The sequence below is a fragment of the Chiloscyllium plagiosum genome, unplaced genomic scaffold (genome assembly GCF_037043375.1).
Source record: "Chiloscyllium plagiosum isolate Xiang-an unplaced genomic scaffold, Cpla_swu_hap1 HiC_scaffold_48, whole genome shotgun sequence".
Lineage (NCBI taxonomy): Eukaryota > Metazoa > Chordata > Chondrichthyes > Orectolobiformes > Hemiscylliidae > Chiloscyllium > Chiloscyllium plagiosum.
Window position 1 is genome coordinate 956571 of NW_028270186.1, and position 22183 is coordinate 978753.

A 22183-nucleotide genomic window follows, 5' to 3' on the forward strand; every position below is an offset into this window, starting at 1 on the left:
TAATTGGGCACAAATTACACTGACTATTTTGACATAATTTCTTAAAATTGTCAGGAGCCAAAGATGATACACAGTATTTGTCTCCATCTTGTGCTATACTGTCTGACTCACCATCAAAATACTTTGTCAAGTTGGGTGCAGCTTAGTGCAACTTTGACATGGACTCTTTCAGAAATATTACTTGATACAACAGCTGCCTGGATCTGAATTCTAGAATTTCCTTCTGATTAACCCTGCTCCATACTTTTCTCATCTCCTCTGAAATAGTTTGTGAAATCTATCTCTTTGAGCAAGCTTTTGTTCACCTGAACTTCTCTTGCCTTCACTGGTTTAGTGATACACAAGCAGGAGGCTGGAAGAACACAGCAAGCCAGGCAGGTTCAGGAGGTTGAGAAATCAACGTTTTGACTGTAACCCTTCTTCAGGACTCGTGGTGGGAGTAAGGGGAACTGCAGATAAAGGGGGGGAGGGGGTTTAGAACATAGAACATAGAAAAGTACAGCACAGAACAGGCCCTTTGGCCCACGATGTTGTGCCGAGGTTGAATCACAATGTAAAATCTAGTAACTTAACCTACGCACCCCTCAACTCACTGCTATCCATGTGCATGTCCAGCAGTCGCTTAAATGTCCCCAATGACTCTGCTTCCACCACCACAGCTGGCAACACATTCCATGAATTCACAACTCCCTGCATAAAGAACCTACCTCTGACGTCTCCTTTATACCTTCCTCCTAATATCTTCAAGCTATGATTCCACTACTAGTCAATTCTGCCCTGGGGAAAAGTGTCTGGCTAATTGACTATCTATTCCTCTCATTATTTTGTACACCTCGATCAGGTCTCCTCCCTTCCTCCTTCTCTCCAGAGAGAAAGTCCGAGCTTATTCAACCTTTCTTCATAAGGCAAGCCCCCCAGTCCAGGCAGCATCCTGGTAAACCTTCTTTGCACCCTCTCCAAAAGCTCAGTATCTTTCCTATAGTAGGGCAACCAGAACTGGACACAATATTCCAAGTGTGGTCTCACCAGGGACTTGTAGAGCTGCAGCAAAATCTCGGGGCTCTTAAACTCAATCCCCCTGTTAATGAAAACTAAAACATCATGTGCTTTCTTAACAACCCTGTCCAGTTGTTTCTCCACTTTGAAGGATCTATGTACTTGAACACCAAGATCCCTCTGTTCCTCCACACTACCAAGAATCCTGTCTTTAATCCTATATTCAGTATTCGAGTTTGACGTTCCAAAATGCATTTATCCAGGCTGAACTCCATCTGCCATTTCTCAGCCCAGCTCTGCATCCTGTCTATGTCGCGCTGCAGCCTGCATTAGCCCTCTATACTATCGACGACACCTCCAACCTTTGTGTCATCTGCAAATTTACTAACCCACCCCTCAATCTCCTCATCCAAGTCATTTATAAAAACTACAAAGAGCAGAGGCCCAAGTACAGAGCCCTGCGGGTCACCACTCACCACAGACCAGCCAGCCAATTCTGAATCCAGGTAGCCAACTCTCCCTGCATCTCATATTTCCTGACTTTATGAATGAGCCTACTAGGTTCAGGTGGGGAGAGGGGCGGAGTGGTGAGGTAAGGATAGGTAAACACAGGTAGAGTGTACGGCCTGATTGGTCAATGGGAGGAATGAATCCGGTTGGTGGCTGGAAGGAAGGATCTATGAGAGGAATGAGGGAGGGGAAGAGGCTGGGAAGGGAGTCGGGGGATGGGAAGAGAGGTTATTTGAGTCCTACGGGGTGTAGGCTGTCCAGGCAGAAGATGAGGTGTTGTTCCTCCAATTCGCAATGTGGTGCATTGTGGCAATGGAGGAGGGCAACGATGGTCATGTCGGAGGAGTGGGAAGGGAAATTAAAATGGGCGGTGACTGGGAGGTCCAGTTGGCACTCCATCTGAGTGCCCATGGCCACCTCCGGGATTTGGATCAAATTCTGTCAGGAAATGTTTCCGTGAAGCACAGCAGCATTTTCTTCCATCTTGTAGACATTACTTAAATGCAAGTTGTTGTTGGATCAAATAAAGGGTGAGGATGCAGGACAATTGGATCACTCATGCAGATAATGAGTCAAATGACCTCCTTCTGGGTGTGTAATATTCTCAGCATACCACACCAAATTACCAGCCAAGATAAACACAGGAAGACAGGAAGGAGTACACAAGAATCCAGTGCCACAATCTTATTCTCTTCTACCCAATAAGCTTACATATCAAACTGCTAAAAGAGGCATTTGGCCACCTTGGCTACATTTTTATGCAACCGAATATTGTCGCTTATTTTTCTCTCCACATCCGTACCACTGGTTCACAAAGATGGTGAGTGTTAGCAGCTAAGTTCTCTAAAGGTAGGACACAATCCAGTGACTATATCTCAATGCCAAAGCTCATCTCCCTTCGTAATCTGAACATAGAGATAAGCGACATTTTATTCTTCCGATGTTGCATTTTTATTTACAGGATTGAAACAATGCTAAATAGAGAGAAGGTGAAATTGGATTCCACTGGCATGTTCCACTGGTGCCCACCAAAGGGCATCAATCAAGTCACACTGGTGGGTAATCGGATTTGCGCTGCTGTTATCAAAAGAGCTGTAATATCAGTTTCTGTATCCTCTCTCAGTGTCTCCCACGGGTTTGGCTTCAATGCCAGGTGCTTGGGTCCTCCACCACAGTTCCAATCAAAAGATCTGTCAGAATCACTGCTCCATTAAGTTCCTGGCATGACATATGATCTTGGAACACAATCTCCTTGTGAAATGATAATCCCTGCCCCAATGGTAGGGATTTGTACAGAATTTACAGCACCAAAATCAGTCAGATGGTCCAAGTGTTCTGTGCCAGTTTTTATACTCCATATCCTGTCACCAACTTTCCTTAGCTCCCTCTATGTTTATACAACTTGCTTTTAAATGCTATTCACCTCAACCACTCCCTGTGGTCAGGAGTTCCACATTCTTACCACTTAGTGGATTTCTTTGCACCTAACATATTTTTCTAGCCTCTGGTTTTGGACTTGCCCACAAATTGAAACTTTTTTATGACTGAATAATGTCACATCAGGAAAGATTTGATCTCTGCTTGTTCTAGACTGTTCCATATAGCCTTCACTATTTTTGACAACACTATCCCAATTCACATAAAAACCATGTAATTCCTTCCATGTAGAGAAGCAAACGGATGAAAAACCTGGCCAATTTTGTCAATTCCTCTGCAACTCATCAAGGTGATGGGACTAATGCAGCTAACCACTGTGACAATGGGCCCCCAGTAATACCTATCCACTTATTAAAAAAAAGTGACTTCCAGCCGAGCCAGAAACAGCTGCTTTTGCATCTGTACGAATTCGGTGAATCGGTGTCCAGCACAGTAGCTTGGTTCAAAGGTTCATGGTGCTTGAGAAAAGAATGGCAACAGCACTGAAGGAGGCTATTTTACCCAATGAGCCCATATTGCCTTAGTGACTGTGGTTTTAACCCATTGTTCCTGCCTGACCCCATTAGCCTTGAACTGAAGCGTTTGAAAATGTAATTACACAACATCTACCGCACTTCCCTCATCAACTATTTTGGAACTCCTTCAAAAAGCATAGAACATAGAACAATACAGCACAGAACAGGCCCTTCGGCCCACGATGTTGTGCCAAACATTTGTCCTAGCTTAAGCACCTATCCATGTACCTATCCAATTGCCGCTTAAAGGTCACCAATGATTCTGACTCTGCCACTCCCACAGGCAGCGCATTCCATGCCCCCACCACTCTCTGGGTAAAGAACCTACCCCTGACATCCCCCCTATACCTTCCACCCTTCACCTTAAATTTATGTCCCCTTGTAACACTCTGTTGTACCCGGGGAAAAAGTCTCTGACTGTCTACTCTATCTATTCCCCTGATTATCTTATAAATCTCTATCAAGTCACCCCTCATCCTTTGCCGTTCCAATGAGAAAAGACCTAGCACTCTCACCTATCCTCGTACGACCTATTCTCCATTCCAGGCAACATCCTGATAAATCTCCTCTGCACCCTCTCCAAAGCTTCCAAATCTTTCCTAAAGTGAGGCGACCAGAACTGCACACAGTACTCCAAATGTGGCCTTACCAAGATCCTATACAGCTGCAACATCACCTCACGACTCTTGAATTCAATCCCTCTGCTAATAAATGCTAATACACCACAGGCCTTCCTACAAGCTCTATCCACCTGAGTGGCAACTTTCAAAGATCTATGAACATAGACTCCAAGATCCCTCTGCTCCTCCACCTTACTAAGAACTCTACCGTTAACCCTGTATTCCGCATTCTTATTTGTCCTTCCAAAATGGACAACCTCACACTTGACAGGATTGAACTCCATCTGCCACTCCTCAGCCCAGCTCTGCATCATATCTAAGTCCCTTTGCAGCCGACAACAGCCCTCCTCACTATCCACAACTCCACCAATCTTCGTATCGTCTGCAAATTTACTGACCCACCCTTTGACTCCCTCTTCCAAGTCATTAATAAAAATTACAAACAGCAGAGGACCCAGAACTGATCTCTGCAGAACTCCACTTGTAACTGGGCTCCAGGCTGAATATTTACCATCTACCACCACTCTCTGACTTTGACCGGTTAGCCAGTTCTCTATCCAACTGGCCAAACTTCCCACTATCCCATGCCTCCTGACTTTCCGCATAAGCCTACCATGGGGAACCTCTCATTACGGTCCCTCTCATTTGTAAATACTGAAGAAAAGTACTCATTCAAGACCTCTCCTATCTCTTCCGACTTAATACACAGTCTCCCACTACTGTCCTTGATTGGACCTACCCTCGTTCTCGTCATTCTCATGTTTCTCACATACGCATAAAAGGCCTTGGGGTTATCCTTGATCCTACCTGCCAAAAGATTTTTCATGCCCTCTCTTAGCTCTCCTAATCCCTTTCTTCAGCTCCCTCCTGGCTATCCTGTATCCCTTCAACACTCTGTCTGATCCTTGTTTCCTCAGCCTTATGTAAGCCTCCTTCTTCCTCTTTACTAGACATTCAACCTCCCTCGTCAACCAAGGTTCCCTCACACGACCATCTCTTTCCTGCCTGACAGGTACATACATATCAAGGACACGTCGTATCTGTTCCTTGAAAAAGTTCCACATTTCCACGACATCCTTCCTTGACAGCCTATGCTCCCAACTTATGCTCCTCAGATTCTGTCTTGCAGCATCGTATTTACCCTTCCCCCAATTGTAAAACCTACCCTGTTGCACGCACCTATCTCTCTCCATAACCAAGGTGAAAGTCACAGAATTGTGGTCACCATCACCAAAATGCTCACCCACTAACAAGCCCATCACTTGTCCCGGTTCGTTACCAAGTACCAAATCCAATATGGCCTCCCCTCTGGTCGGACAATCTACATACTGAGTTAGAAAAGCTTCCTGGACACACTGCACAAACACTGCCCTGTCCAATCTACTTAATCTAAAGAGCTTCCAATCAATATTTGGGAAGTTGAAATCGCCCACGACTACTACCCTGTGGCTTCTGACCGTTTCAAAATCTGTTTCCCAATCTGTTTCTCCACATCTCTGCTGCTATTGGGGGGCCTATAGTAAACACCCAACAAGGTGACTGCTCCTTTCCTATTTATGACTTCAGCCCATACTACCTCCAAAGGCAGATCCCCCTCGAACTGCCTTTCTGCAGCCGTTATACCATTTCTAATTAACAACGTCACCCCTCCTCCTTTTTTACCACCCTCCCTAATCATATTAAAACATCTGTAACCAGGAACCTCCAACAACCATTCCTGTCCCTCGTCTATGCACGTTTCCATGATGGCCACAACATCGTAGTCCCAAGTACCGATCCATGCCTTAAGTTCACCCACCTTATTTCTGATACTCCTTGCATTGAAGTATACACACTTGAACCCACCTCTGTGTCCGCAAGTATTCCCTGTCAGTGCTACCTTCTCCACAGCCTCCCTACATTCTTGGACATCCTGAAAAACAGCTAACCTACTTGCTGGACTACAAGTCCGGATCCCATCCCCCTGCCAAATTAGTTTAAACCCCCTAAAGTGGCGGCACGGTGGCACAGTGGTTAGCACTGCTGCCTCACAGCGCCAGAGACCCGGGTTCAATTCCCGCCTCAGGCGACTGACTGTGTGGAGTTTGCACGTTCTCCCCGTGTCTGCGTGGGTTTCCTCCGGGTGCTCCGGTTTCCTCCCACAGTCCAAAGATGTGCAGGTCAGGTGAATTGGCCATGCTAAATTGCCCGTAATGTTAGATAAGGGGTAAATGTAGGGGTATGGGTGGGTTGCGCTTCGGCGGGTCGGTGTGGACTTGTTGGGCTGAAGGGCCTGTTTCCACACTGGAAGTAATCTAATCTAATCTAATCTAAAGAGTGCTAGCAAACCTCCCTCCCAGGATATTGGTGCCCTTCTGGTTCAGGTGCAACCCGTCCTGCTTGTACGGTCCCACCTTCCCCAGAATGCAGTCCAATTGTCCAGATACCTGAAGCCCTCCCTCCTACACCATCCTTGCAGCCACGTGTTCAACTGCACTCTCTCCCTATTCCTTGCCTCACTGTCACGTGGCACCGGCAACAACCCAGAGATGACGACTCTGTCTGTCCTAGCTTTTAGCTTCCAGCCTAACTCCCTGAGCTCCTGAATGACCTCCCCACCCCTCTTCCTACCTATGTTGTTGGTGCCAATGTGCACCACGACTTCTGGCTGCACACCCTCCCCCTTAAGGATTCTGAAGACACGGTCTGAGACGTCTCGGACCCTGGCACCCAGGAGGCAACAAACCATCCGAGAGTCTCGCCCATGTCCACAGAACCGCCTGTCTGTCCCTCTAACTATAGAGCCGGACCTCATGCCAGAGACCTGGTCACTGCAGCTTACCCCTGCTTGGCCATCCCCCCCAACAGTATCCAAAGCGATATATTTATTGTTGAGGGGATCGACCACAGGGGATCCCTGCACTGCCTGCTTCCTCTCCTTCCCACCTCGAACTGTTACCCAGCTACCTCTGTTCTCTGGCGTAACTATGTCCCTGTAGCCTCTATCTATCACCCTCTCAGCCTCTCGAATAATCCTCAGTTCATCCAACTCCAGCTCCAGTTCCCTAACGCGGTCTGTGAGGAGCTGGAGCTGGCTGCACTTCCTGCAGATGAAGTCGGCAGGAGCATTGGTGGTCACCCCTCCCTCAAACATCCTGCAGGAGGAACATAAAGCATGATTTCATTTTGTTAGTTGCCATGTTGAGTGACTTTCATATGCCCTTCTCTAGTTTCTGATATGACGTTTGTAGCTGCAAAACACACATAGCTGCTGGTCTGTGTGAAGAAAAACCCAGAGACAGCAATGGGCTGAAGAACCTAAGCCTGGTTGAGAGAGAGATGTTAGTCAGGACAATCTCCTCTCTGAAATCTTGTTGATTATTTTGTTTTATTGTTTCATTTACTTCCACATGTGTAACCACTACTATCACTCAGCGCCCAGTTCTGGGCAGGTTTAACTGTCTTCTGCAATAAGTAAAACTAAGGTGCAATCTTCTGCTTATCTATTGTATAATAGGCTCGAGAGGTTGAATGGATTCCTCCTGTTTTCCAGGTTTGATCCTGATCACAAGAAGTATCCGTTTAAATAAAATCCTGTCCCAATGTTCCTACTTACAGAATCGTGCAATGGCAACGAGACTGCAACTCTCCAGACACGTGATAGTCTGCATCTTCGGGGAAGCACAGTACCCTGGGATAGGGCTGCGCAACTTTGTTATGCCTCTACGGGCAAGCAGCTTCGCCTACGATGAACTCAAGGCCATTGTGTTTGTGGGCTCTCTGGATTACATAAACCAGGAGTGGCCAACCATCAGCAACTTCCCCAAGATCTTCATTTTACCGGTAAGTGCAAGAGCAAGAGACACTCTTATTCCTTAGCAGGCTGAACAACGTGGAATGTCCCTGTGAGCACAGAGAGGGATATTGATACATGAAATGCAGGCCACAACATCATCTCCAAATTAGAAGATCAGGGCATTAAGACCTAAGATTTGATTACATCATTTCAGAACAATCGCTTTCAAAAAGCGAAAATTTGCATTTCCACCACACCTTTCACAATCTCGGGACAAGTTGAATCATTTTACAATCAATAAAGTTGAACCAGACTGAAGCCAAAACTGTGAAGCAGTCAAAGCAGATATTCAGTCTACAGCAAGCTCCCATAAACAGTAATGAGTATATGAATGATTTCTGGTCATCCCACAGTCCCAATGTGCATCAGAGGATAAACATAGCCTCAAGTTGACATCCAAAGGTGCAGTAGTCTCTCAGTACTGACTTTTGGACAGTGCAGTACATCTTATCAAATAATTCAGTGACAGTGCAGCAGAACTCATTGCTAACCCTGTTATTATTTTGTGGGTCTTCCTTTGTGCAAATTACCTGCCATGTTTGTGACAGGACAAAAATTAGAGTATCTGACTAGCCGTGAAAACACTTAGAGATATACACTTTCTCTCTCACTTGCTGCATTGGCTTTTTGTTGTCAGAACAAGCATAGTCAGTGTTTTAGAATCTTTGAATATTGATAAAAGATTATGTCTCATGACCTTATGGCCTTTGATACAGGGCTCACCATTATGTCGTGCTGATTTAAAAGCAGTTGGCATCAGTTCCTGCGACATGACCGTCATTATCTCATCAAATCGGACCAATTTGCAGGAGAAGACCCTGGAAGACAAGGAGTGTATCTTAGCAACACTCAATCTCAAGGCAATGCTTTTTGAAGAATCCATGGACATCAGTGACATGTTATTGGAATCTGCTGCAGGTACCTTTGCTTACGAGCTGAATGTTTAAGAAATTTTAAGTTATGAGATATTAAAGTACCTTGATGTAGTTGAAATAACTCAGCAGAGGCCAATACGCTGTCACCAAGTCACCCTTTATTTGCACAAGGACAGTCCTTGACACTGGTCTGGCTTCCACAGAACCAGCTCTCACGAGTGAACAGGATGTCGAACACTCCTGCTCTTCTCTGTCAGCAAAGGCTCCCTGATTGGACCAGATTGGACATGGAGCTCATATTTTCAGGTCTACCTGATTGACCTCATTGTAATCACAACAGGAGTAACTTGCCGAGTGACGGGTGGTTTAAACTACATTATTCGGAGAATAATAAGCTAGCAAAGAAGAATAAGGCCAATAAAGTGAAAATGTTGAACAGTCATCAGCAAGGAAGTACGACTTTTCATACTGGAACAGATGAAGGAGGACTATGATGAATACAGAGATAGGTTTCGATTGCACTTATGTAAGTGGACAAACTGCAGAATTCAGTTCGTGAACTTCAAACACAAATAGCCTCATATAGAGAATGGAAACAGGTGAAGTTGAGACAGAATTGGGCACTACATATTGCAAGATACAATGTGTTTCAAAAAGATACACAACACAGAAAAGAAAATGGTATAGCAGCACTGATTCGCAAAGACATTGCAATGTTGGAAAAAGACAGGGACCCATGCTGGGCAAGGACAGAATCCATTTTGCTATATTTCAGAAGGTAGGAAAGGAAGACTATAACTTTGGGATCTTCATAGGTCTCCAGATAATGATGGAGAAATAAAGGAGCAAATCTGCAAGGAAATCAAAGACATATGCACAAAAGAAAACAATTTGAACATTGGGAATCTTTAATGACCAAAACACTGGTTGGTGCAGCATCAGAACATGGCTGATCTGCATCTGAAGCTGGAAACTAGTCAGGTACATCATCTATTAAATGCTGCACACCCCCAAATTGAAGGGCTGGGGATGATGAGAATAGGTAAGAGGGAGGAGAGTGGATGTCAGGACAAATCTACTATGACAGGGCTTCAGATGTACACTTCTCCATGATAAGGAGATGACATTTCTAAATGAAATGTGAGTTGACTTTCATTTCTGTACATCAGACTCTGTAGTCTTAATTACTCGACTTGTCTTATCTCAGTGTTTATTGTACAAACCAGAAGAGTAGAACAGAATATCAGACACCAAAACATGAATTAACATGCACTACAACTGACAGCCACTGGAAGTGTGCCAACTGAGAAATGAGCCAGTGATAACTCAGTTAATTAGGTACCAATCCTTTGGTGTTCATGTTCAATCACACACCAGACAGTGGGCTACAGCTGTGAGATTCTCAATGATTTTGATTTTCCTTTTCAATCAAGGATCAGATACTCAGACCACATAATGAGATGTGTTAATTATGATCAAATGGGCAGTGCTCTCTTCTCTGACAAAGGAGGTCAAGGATGTTCACCCCTTTCCCGAGTTGGTCTTGGGTAAAACGCCCGCCTTAGTACAGAGTGTAACACTGAGTAAGTCAGGGGGTCAGTACTGAGGGAGCGCCGCACTGTCACAGGGTCAGTCCTGAAAGTGTGCTGTGCTGTCACAAGGTCAGAACTGAGGGAGCACCACTTTGACTGAGCACTGCACTATTGGAGGGTCCATACAGAGGGAGTGCCACACTGTCGGAGGGTCAGTACTGAAGGAATTCTGTGCTATTAGAGTATCTGTTAAATGCCTTACATTCTGTTGCTGCTTTCAAGTAACAGAATCTCTTATCGGCTGTTTAACCTAGAGAGCCAGCCAATGTTTTTAAAATCATGACAGAGAAACAAAGAGAGGCCTGAACGCCATCAGTCCATCAAATCTGCTTCTCCCTTCAACAGATCATGGCAAATTTGATAATCCTCAACTCCAATTTCTTGCCTTTTTCCCATAACCCTTAATCCCCTTGCTGATGAAAACTCTGTTTCTGACAGTTTGAATACACTTAACAACTCAGCCTTGACAGTGCTCTGTGGTAAATACATTCCATGGAATGACTGAGAGAAGAAAGTTTCTTTACTTATCTGGAATTAGGATGGTGAGCCTGTCCCCTGGTCATTAATGGCCCATTTAGGGAAAATCACTGGCAAGTGACTGGTCCTCACACAGCATGGGTTGACCATCCGTGTTTGTGCTTGACAGCAAGGACCATGAAACCAATGGGCAATTCCTACCCCACATGTTTACTGGGTTAGTAACATTGTGTGTACCTGTGATCTTTATGGGACATGTATTCAAACCAAGGCCATTGAGAAACCATTGTATCATAACTTGTTCCAAAATACTTTACTCACAATTAACAATTGTCTCACAGGAAATGATCATCCAAGTGCTGATATATCGACCGTCGAGAACAAGCATTACTACAGAATTCCTGTCATCACCGCACTTGGTAAATGCTTATGTCTTTCTAAAGTCTGTTTAAAGTGATCTATAAATTTCTCATCACAATCAGACTGCAGTTACACTCCAGTAATAATCTCTGGCTTCAACTCAGAGCGCAAACTTTGAAACCCCAAGGATTCTGAAACAAGCATGAAATCAGGAACAGGACATTGTTGTCAATGTGAGTACTGAGTCACAATTAAGTAGAATGGATGGCTTTGAGGTATGTAGAGAAGAGGTGTTGGAAATTCTGGAAAGGGTGAAAATAGATAAGTCCCCTGGGCCTGATGGCATTTATCCTAGGATTCTCTGGGAAGCAAGGGAGGAGATTGCAGAGCCATTGGCCTTGATTTTTATGTTCTCGTTGTCTACAGGAGTAGTGCCAGAAGATTGGAGGCTAGCAAATGTGGTTCCCTTGTTCAAGAAGGGGAGTAGGGATAACCCTAGTAACTATAGGCCGGTGAGTCTCACTTCTGTTGTGGGCAAAATCTTAGAGAGAATTGTAAGGGATAGGATTTATGAACATCTGGATAGGAATAATGTGATCAAGGATATACAGCATGGTTTTGTGAAGGGCAGGTCGTGCCTCACAAACCTTATTGAATTCTTTGAGAAGGTGACTAAGGAGGTGGACGAGGGGAAAGCAGTAGATGTGGTGTATATGGATTTTAGTAAGGCGTTTGATAAGGTTCCCCATGGTAGACTACTGCAAAAAATACGGAGGTATGGCATTGAGGGTGAGTTGGAGGTTTGGATTAGGAGTTGGCTGGCTGGAAGAAGACAGAGGGTAGTAGTTGATGGCAAAGTTTCATCTTGGAGTGCAGACACTAGCGGTGTTCCGCAAGGATCTGTTTTGGGACCATTGCTGTTTGTCATTTTTATAAATGACCTGGAGGAGGAGTTAGAAGGTTGGGTGAGCAAGTTTGCGGATGATACGAAAGTCGGAGGAGTTGTAGACAGTGAGGAAGGATGTGGCAGGTTACAGCGGGATATAGATAAGCTGCAGAATTGGGCAGAAAGGTGGCAAATGGAGTTCAATGTAGCTAAGTGTGAGGTGATTCACTTTGGTAAGAGTAATAAAAAGATGGGGTACTGGGCTAATGGTCGGATACTTGGTAGTGTGGATGAGCAGAGGGATCTTGGTGTCCATGTACACAAATCTTTGAAAGTTGCCACCCAGGTAAATAGTGCGGTGAAGAAGGCATATGGCGTACTGGCTTTTATTGGTAGAGGAATTGAGTTCCAGAGTACTGAGGTCATGTTGCAGTTGTATAAGACTCTGGTGCGGCCACATCTGGAGTATTGTGTGCAGTTTTGGTCGCCATACTATAGGAAGGATGTGGAGGCACTGGAACGGGTGCAGAGGAGGTTTACCAGGATGTTGCCTGGTATGGTAGAAAGATCGTATGAGGAAAGGCTGAGGCACTTGGGGTTGTTTTCATTGGAGAAAAGAAGGTTTAGGGGTGACTTGATAGAGGTGTATAAGATGATTAGGGGTTTAGATAGGGTCGACAGTGAGAATCTTTTTCCACGTATGGAGTCAGCTATTACAAGGGGGCATAGCTTTAAATTAAGGGGGGGGGGTAGGTATAGGACAGATGTTAGGGGTAGGTTCTTTACTCAGCGAGTCGTGAGTTCATGGAATGCCCTACCAGTAGCAGTGGTGGACTCTCCCTCATTATGGGCATTTAAGCGGGCATTGGATAGGCATATGGAGGATAGTGGGCTAGTGTAGGTTAGGTGGGCTTGGATCGGCACAACATCGAGGGCCGAAGGGCCTGTACTGCGCTGTATTCTTCTATGTCCTATGTTCTATGTTCTATGAGTGCACGGGCTGTGTGGTCTTAGCTGTGGCTCTGAGAGTAATACTTTCATCTTTGACACTGTTGGTTGTGAGTGACAGTCCCGCTCCAGAGTCTTGAGCAGATTATTTCCGCTAACATTAACTGTGAAGCTATGAGGCAGTGCTTCACTGTCCGAGATTCCATTTGTCAGATGAGACATCCCTCTCAGGTGGATGTTCGATGGAGGAGTTGTTGGCTCAGCCAGTATTTATTGTCCATCTCCAGTTGCTGTTGAGGTGGTCATTAAACCTTACCTTCCAAACCTTTGTCTATCCAACTCCTTTTCTGGAGAGATACTGACCTTTATCCACCAAATTACATCAGAATGACCAAAAATTGAGGAAAACAAAGCAGCCTTTTGGGGGCACTGTCACTTTATTTTAAAAAAGATAAAGAAAAACTTGCAAAATCAAAATTTAATTTGATTTCATTTCTGGCCCTGTGGTACCCAATGCCCTTGAAAATCCTCAAGTGTGCCACTGAACATTGTGTGCTTCCTCTCCAAGGGCATACGCACAGCTCAGAAAAAGGCTAACAGTGTGAAATTACGGTCCCTTCCATAGCTCACTGCCTGGGACTATTAATATTAATATTAATATTCATGAATCGAGGAGGTCTTCTGACCCGACACACCCCCTGGATCAGATGTCCAAAAACCAGGTGCATGGAGGTGAATTGCAAACAAAAGTCTAGAAACAGGCATCTCGAAAAAGAAAGGGGCAAACTTCCCACAGCCAAGGTATATGTGGATCCTGGACTTTGCAGCACTCAAGAAAATGCAGTAGGCATAAATAGAGATGAACTTACAGCTGGTGGTGTTCCCCTATATGGCTGTCCATGTCTTTCTCGATGGTAGTGGAAGTGGTTTTCAAAGGTGTTGTCACAGGAGAACTGGTAAATTTCTGCAGTGCATCTTGTAAATGATACACACTAGTCCCACTATTGGTGGTAGAGGGAGGGGATGTTTGTGAGTGTGGTGCTAATGAAAGGGGTGCTTTTTCCTGGATGCTGTTAAGTTTCTTATGTTATTGAAGCTGCACCCATCCAGGCAAGTGGGGAGTATTCCATCCATGTGCCTTGTGGATCGTTGACAAGAAGTCAGGAGTTGAGTTAGTCTCTGTAGAATTCCTAGTCTCTGACCTGTTCTTGTAGCTAATCCTGTTCATTTTCTTGTTAATGGAAATCTCCAGGATGTTGATAGTAGGGGAATTCAGTGATGGTACTGCCATTGTATATCAAGGAGCTTTGGTTGGTGTCTTTCTTGCTGGAGGTGGTCATTGCTTGGACTTTGTGTGGCAGAAGTTACTTGTCACTTGGCAGCCCAAGCCTGAATAGTGTTCAAGTCTTGATGCATTTGGACATAAGCTGCATGAGTATCTGAGAAGTCAGGAATGATGTTGAACATTTTGCAATCATCAGCAAACATTCCCACTTCTGATCTTATGATGGAGGGAAGGTTTTGATGAAGTAGCTGAAGGTGGTTGGTCCGAGGACACTACCCTGATGAACTTCAGCAGAAATGTCCTGGATGTGAAATGATTGATCTTCATCTTCCTTTGTATTTTTGGCTGAAGGTTGTGGAAAATGTTTCAGCCTTATTATTTGACAATGATGCACTAGGTTCCTTAATCAATGAGAGTTTAGAAGATTAAGGGGAGATCTAATAGAAACTTACAAGATAATACATGGCTTGGAAAGGGTGGACGCTAGGAAATTGTTTCCGTTAGGTGAGGAGACTAGGACCCGTGGACACAGCCTTAGAATTAGAGGGGGTAAATTCAGAACAGAAATGCGGAGACATTTCTTCAGCCAGAGAGTGGTGGGCCTGTGGAATTTATTGCCACAGAGTGCAGTGGAGGCTGGGACGCTAAATGTCTTCAAGGCAGAAATTGATAAATTCTTGATGTCACAAGGAATTAAGGGCTACGGGAAGAATGCGGGTAAGTGGAGTTGAAATGCCCATCAGCCATGATTGAATGGTGGAGTGGACTCGATGGGCCGAATGGCCTTACGTCCGCTCCTATGTCTTATGGTCTTATGGTCTTATCATTGAGGATGTGAATATTTGGGGAGCCTCCTCCTACAACGTGTTGTTTAATTGTCCACCACCATTTGTGGCTTGAAGTGACAGGACTGTAGAACTTAGATGTCATCTGATCATTGTAAGGGTGCTCTGCCTTGTCCATTGCATGCTGTTTTTGCAGTGCTTGGTATGTTGTGTGAGTAAACCTTGACCAGGTTTACAGTCCATTTTCAGACAAACCTGATGTTGCTCCAGGAGTGTCTTCCTCCACTCTTCATTGAACCAGGATTGATTCCCTGGTTTAATGAGAATGGTAGACTGGGGGATATGCCGGGGCACAGAACGTGATTGAGTACAATTCTGTTTCTGCTGTTGGTGGCCGCCGGTGCCTAATGGATGCCTAGTCTTGAGTTGCTAGATCTGTTTGAAATCTGTCCCGTTTAGCATGTGGTAATGCCACACATGCTGGAGGGCTTCCACAATGTGAAGGCAGGACCTTGTTTCTGCAAGCATTTTGTGGAGGTCATTCCTACTGATTCTGTTATGGACAGACATGTTTGTTATAGGTAGAATGGCGAGGGTATGGTCAGGTATCTCATTTAAGATCAAATGCCTGATCTTTGGACACCCAGTCTGGGGTGACAGACACGGTTAGAAAACCCTTTCGACTCATTGGTTTCCTCACCACCTGGCACTGGGCCAGTCAGGGAGTTATACCCTTCAGGACTTAGCCAGCAATTTTACCACAATTAGCAATGAACGTTGAAATCACCCACCCAGAATACATTCAGTGCTTTTACGGCCATCACTGTGCCCTCCCAATGTACTTCAAAATGTAAGTCAACTAATTCATCAGCCAAGGGGAGGACGTCTGTGTCAATTAGCAGGAGATTTCCATGAGGCTTCTTGGGATCAGGTGTCAATACTGAGGATTCCCAGGGCAACTCCCTCCTGACTGTACACCGCTGAGGCAGCATTGCTGACGTCACATTATCTGGAAGATTTGATTCTGTGAATATGACTATGTTAGGCCATTGCTTGACAGTCTGTGACACAGCTCTCCCAAATCGAACACAAGTCTTCCATCTCATCCTGCCCAGGTAAGGAGACCTTTACAGGGTTGACAGGCTGAGTATGTTGTTGTCGCTTCTGGTGAGTTGTTTGATGCTGAACATCTGCCTGGTTTTACTCTTTCCATGAAACACTGTAATGGTTCGGTACAATTAAATGGCTGACTCAGCCATTTCAGGGACTTCATGGTCGTGTGGCTGGAGTTACATTGACATCAGTTCAGGCAGTACTTCCTTCCCGAAAGAACTTTAATGAATCAGTTGGGCTCTTATAATACGCAATTCATGGTCATCCCTCAACTACTTTTAATTGCGGGTTAGTGAATTTCAAATTTAATTCAACCCAATATCCTCAGAGCATTAGCTGGGCCTGAAGAAGGGCTTATGCCCGAAACGTCGATTCTCCTGTTCCTTGGATGCTGCCTGACCTGCTGCGCTTTTCCAGCAACACATTTTCACCTCTGGATTACTGGTCCATTAACACTCCCACTATGCCACTGCATCCCTTTGTGTTCAGCATCTCATATTTAATCCTCCGCTAAGGTGATTGAAACTGATCCTCCAGAATCATTTATCTCCTTGGCTGCTGGGTTGCCAAAATTGCAAGACGCACCTTATCTCCCTCTCACATTTCTTCAAGGAATTTGAGAGTTGCTACAACACTGTTTTATTCTCAGCTTCCTTTTTAATTGCAGTTCACGATTCCAACGTCCATTTTCTGGATCAGGAGGATCGCGACGATCCCGATACGGATCTTTACCTTACACAGCCATATGCCAGTGGATGTGTGTTTGCATCAAATATTTTGAATTCCTTGATGTGCACAGTAAGTTAAAGAGATACTGCTTTATTTTTTCAAGGCCGTTGGGATCTCAGCACAGATTAAGCTGAATGAATTGGATCTGAGTGTCGTCACTTGAGGTGAAATTTGGTTGGTTAAAAGATCTGCCCTGGATTTGGAAATCCTGATAGCTCTCATTAAAAACAAGTTCAAAATATAAGTCCAATTGTTGACTTTTGTACCAGCAAGACAGAGGTATAATTGGGGTCTTGGGATAGTAATTTATCTGGGACATAAGAAGAGAAGTGAGTTGTGGGCTGTTGTGGCACAATGGTGCCGTTTCGACCTCTGGGTCAGAAGGCCTGCGTTCAAGTTTCACTTGCTCCAGACGAGTGTCGTAATATGTCTGAATAGGTTCATTAAAAATATCGCAAGGAGGTGAGGAATGAGATTTGTAAGGTGCAGGGGGACTTCAATGACTTAATGGAAGATTTAAAAAAAGGCATGAGGAGCAATATTTTTACACAGAGAGTAGTTTGTGTGCAGAATGAGCTTCCAGAGGAAGAAGTGGTTGAGGGTGGTGATAATTTTTCAAATACATTTAGGTAGGTACATGAAAAGGAAATGTTTGGAGCTATATAGGCCAAGTACAGGCAGGTGGGATTATGGTTGGCATGGACTGGTTGGACTGGAGCGTCTGTTTCCATGCTGTATGACTCCATGACTCTACAACTAAACATCTTCAGCTGATTCTTTAATTATCTTTCCTCCATTATAAGATCAAATGTTGGGGTGTTAGCTGATGATTGCACAAAGTTCAGCTCCATTTGTGATTCCTCAGATATTGAAGCAGTCCATGTTCAAATGGAACAAGATCTGGACAATATCCAGACTTGGGTTGACAAGTAGCAAGTAACATTCATGCCACACAAATATTAGGCAATGACCATTTCCAATAAGAGACAATCTAACCACTGATCCTTAACTTTCATTGAGCAGAAACTCAACTGGACTCCCCACATAAATACAATGACAATAGAGCAGGTCAGAGGTTAAGAATACTGCAATGAGTAATTCACCTTCTAACTCCCAAAACCTAGAAGGCACAAGTCAGGAGTGTAATGGATTATGCCCACTTGCCTGGATGTGTGCAGCTCCAACAACATGCAAGAAGCTTGACACCATCCAGGAAAAAGCAGCCCGCTTGACTGACACTGCATTTATAAGCAGCCAATCCTTCCACCACCAATGCTCAGTCACAGCGGTGTGTACTATCTACAAGATGCATTGCAGAAATTCACCAAAGATCCTGAGGCAGCAACTTTCAACTCCCCCCACCCCCAACCACTACCATCTATAAGAATATGGGCATGGCATACATGGGAATACCATCCCCTTCAAGTTTGACTCCAGGCCACTCACCATCCTGACTTGGAAATATATCGCCATTCCCTCAGTGTAGATTGGTCACAATCCTGGAATTCTCTCCCTAAGGCCATTGTGGGTCAACCCACAGCACTTGGACTGCAGCGGTTCGAGAAGGCAGCTCTGCACCACCGTCTCCAGCCAGCGACACCCACATCCCACAAGTGAAAGAAAAAACAAGAATGCCTGAAATTATTTTTCAAAGAGGTGGCAATGGAGCTCCTGCGTTCAGGCCCTGTTGAAACCGGACAGAATTGGTTATCAGAGTTCACCTAACCACAACTTGCATTTATTTTGTGCCTTCAAACAGCTAACACACCAAAAGAGACATTACAAAGGTTACTAACAGTTTGATCAAAGAGGAAAGCTGGCAGGAGAGATAGAGAGGTGAAGAGATTTAGGAAAAGAATTCGAGAGATTCAGGCCCAGGCCAAGTGGAATGATGGGAGAAAGTGAGGGCTGCAGATGCTGGAGATTAGAGCTGAAAATATGTTGCTGGAAAAGCGCAGCAGGTCAGGCAGCATCAAAGGAGAAGGAGAGTCGATGTTTCGGGCATAAGCCCTTCGGTCCACAGTGGGAATTCTCAAGAGGTCAGAAATGGAGTGGTGCAGAAATGTTTGAGGGTTTGAGGGCTGAGAGGTTTTCAGAGATGCAAAGGGTTGAAGCCATGAAAGGTTTGAACACAAGGAAGAGAGATTAAAAATAGAGGTCTCGGTGGATTGGGAACAAATGCAGGTCAAAGAGAACAGGTTGACAGAATTTGATGGAGTGAATGTAAGAGTTTGAATGTGTTGAAGCATGAAAGGGAGCAAGGTGAGACACTGGCCTGGAGAACCTTTGAAAAAAATCATGATTCATCAGAAATGAACCTGTCTTCCATGAACCTCACAAGCATCTGTAATGTTTTGCTTTCCAGACATACTTCAATGACAACATTCTGATGCTGATACGTACCCTCGTTACTGGGGGTGGGACACCGGAGCTCGAAGAACAGTTGGCTGATGAGGATTCCCTGAGGGGTAGCATCCATGCTCAGGACAAAGTACAGCAGCGGAACCGTTGCAAGCTAGCACGAATCACCCTGTGTGACGAGCGCTTTGCAGAGTTTGCTGTAGGTTATCTGTCATGTTCCCACACTAGGTGGTGTCTGAGTCTTCTTTGCTTGCGTCAAAAGGACGTACCAAGGTTGTCAACTTGTGAAAGGGGCTGTGATTCCTGGCTCGAGCCACTGAGTCAGAAGATTCAAACTCAGCTCACATGGCATCTCAGTGCAGTGTCAAAGTTGTGCTCCATCACAAAAATTGGCATAATTAAAGACAAAAGATGTCAATGAACTTATTGTACATAAATAGTCCAATCCACTCAATTGGCTCAAGCTGACATTCATTATCCAGATCAGTTTCCTCTGATCCACACCATCATTCTTCCAGTTCTTTATCCATCCTGCATTTATTTTGCTTCCTTTAAATACCTCTATGCACCTCAGGTGGTAGTGAGCTACACATTCTCATCACTCTCTGTATGAAGATGTTTCTCCCAAATTTCTTCCTGGATTGTTTTGGGACTGTTTTACAGTTACATCTGGGAAATATCTCTTCTGCTCTCTACCCCTGGACAGAATTCTTTCAGGTTTCCCTGTTCCAGTTCCAGTCCTCAGATCATGAAAGTAGTCTGTGCCCACATACAGCAAAACTTAACATCATTCAGGCCGGGTCTGAGAGTGGCCATACAAGAATTGTCTATGTCCAGGCAGAGAAACTCAACAGTCTTTCCTTGGCATTCAATGGTTTTATTGTTGCCAGGTCTCATAAATTGATCATCAGTGACCAAACTCTTCACTGCGCAATGTACATAAATACATTGGTTGCAAAAACAAGTCGGAGCCTTCAAAAAGTTACTCAATCTGCAGACTCTTTGAAGACTTCCCAAAATAATACGTTTATTTCATCACTTGTGTAGATATTTTTAATCAACCTATTCTTACATGTTATGACACGGATCAGGAGCTGGTGGGACTAGTTGCAAAAAACAATGCTGATGAAAAAGGTAAGATAATTTTACTGACAGTATTGGCTTGCTTTTCAACTGGCCATGGTAAAAGGTAGTGGCTATGTCTGAGGGTAGAACTGTCAAGGAATCAATGCTGGAAATGTGAAGGTGGGTGCTTAGGATAAGGAAAGTTTCAAATATTCAACAAAATTTGGCAACACCAGCAAATGACTTTGTCAAGATAAGCTTTTAGTAAGATAAAGATGTTCTGTCTATCAGCTGGGACTGCTTAGAGCAGCAGCTTGTCCATCAAATGCAAGGACTGGTGAGCGATAGTCAACACAGCTTTGCGTGTGGAAAATCACGTCTCACTAACATGATTGAGTTTTTTGAAGAAGTAACGAAGAGGATTGAAGAGGGCAGAGGTCTACAGGTTTCAGTAAAGCGTTTGACAATGTTCCTCATGGTAGACTGGCTAGCAAGGTTAGATCATATGGAATACAGTTGGAGCTTGCCATTTGGATACAGAACTGGATCAAAGGTAGAAGACATAGGGTGTTGGTGGTGGGTTGTTTTTCAGACTGGAGGCCTGTGACCAGTGGTGTGCCATAAGGATCAGTGCTGGGTCCACTGTTTTTCATCATTTGTATAAATGATTTGAATGTGAACACAAGATGTGGTTAGTAAGTTTGCAGATGACACCAAAATTGGAGGTGTAGTGGACAGCGAAGAAGGTTACCTCAGACTACAACAGGATCTTGATCAGGTGATCAATGGGCTGAGAAGTGGCAGATGGAGTTTAATTCAGATAAATGTGAGGTGCTGCATTTTGGAAAGGCAAATCAGAGCAGGACTTATGCACTTAATGGTAAGGTCCTGGGGATTATTGCTGAACAAAGAGAACATGGTTCCTTGAAAGTGGAGTCGCAGTTGGACAGGATAGTGGAGAAGGCATTTGGTACGCTTTCCTTTATTGGTCAGAATATTGAGTACAGGAGTTGGGAGGTCATGTTGCAGCTGTACAGGGCATTGGTTAGGCCACTTTTGGAATACTGCATGCAATTCTGGTCTCCTTCCTATCAGAACGATGTTGTGAAACTTGAAAGGGTTCAGAAAAGATTTACAAGGATGTTGCCAGGGTTAGAGGATTTGAGCTATAGGGAGAGGTTGAATAGGCTGGGGCTGTTTTCCCTGGAGTGTCGGAGGCTGAGGGGTAACCTTACAGATGTTTATAAAATCATGAGGGGCATGGATAAGGCAAATAGACAAGGTTTTTGCCGTAAGGTGAGGGAGTCCAGAACTAGAGGTATATGTTTAGGATGAGAGGGGAAAGATTTAAAAGGGACATGGTGGCCAACTTTTTCACACAGAGGGTAGTATGTGTACGGAATGAGCCGCCAGAGGAAGTGGTGGAGGCTGGTACAATTACAACATTTACAAGGCATCTGGATGGGTAAATGAATAGGAAGGGTTTGGAGGGATATAGGTCAAGTGCTGGCACATGAGACTAGATTCATCTGGGATGTCTGGTCATCATAGACAAATTGGATCGAAGGGTCTGTTTCCATGCTGTACATCTCTATGACTACGTAAGTACATTTTTTCATGGCTTGTGTTAAGCTTGCAGACTTCAATGTGAGAGCTACTGGGACATTAAGGCAAGCAGTATGTATGTGCCTGTGAAAGACAAGGTCAACACCTATGTTTCAGTTGTCCCAACATTCACCTTTCAAGGTTGTGTGAGAACTTCACCAGGTAGGTTTCAATTGCAATATAATGATT

General features: G+C 44.5%; 1 protein-coding gene across 1 annotated transcript in view; it reads left to right on the forward strand.

Annotated features, from left to right (window-relative positions):
• LOC122542962 (calcium-activated potassium channel subunit alpha-1-like) overlaps window positions 1–22183 on the forward strand; it is a 109033-nt gene that overhangs the window by 80095 nt on the left and 6755 nt on the right. The window contains exons 21-26 of the mRNA XM_087984288.1: window positions 2468–2561; window positions 7676–7900; window positions 8630–8831; window positions 11199–11276; window positions 16902–17032; window positions 19329–19523. Of these exons, the coding sequence (XP_087840414.1) occupies window positions 2468–2561; window positions 7676–7900; window positions 8630–8831; window positions 11199–11276; window positions 16902–17032; window positions 19329–19523 (925 nt within the window). The remainder of the gene's footprint in view (window positions 1–2467; window positions 2562–7675; window positions 7901–8629; window positions 8832–11198; window positions 11277–16901; window positions 17033–19328; window positions 19524–22183) is intronic.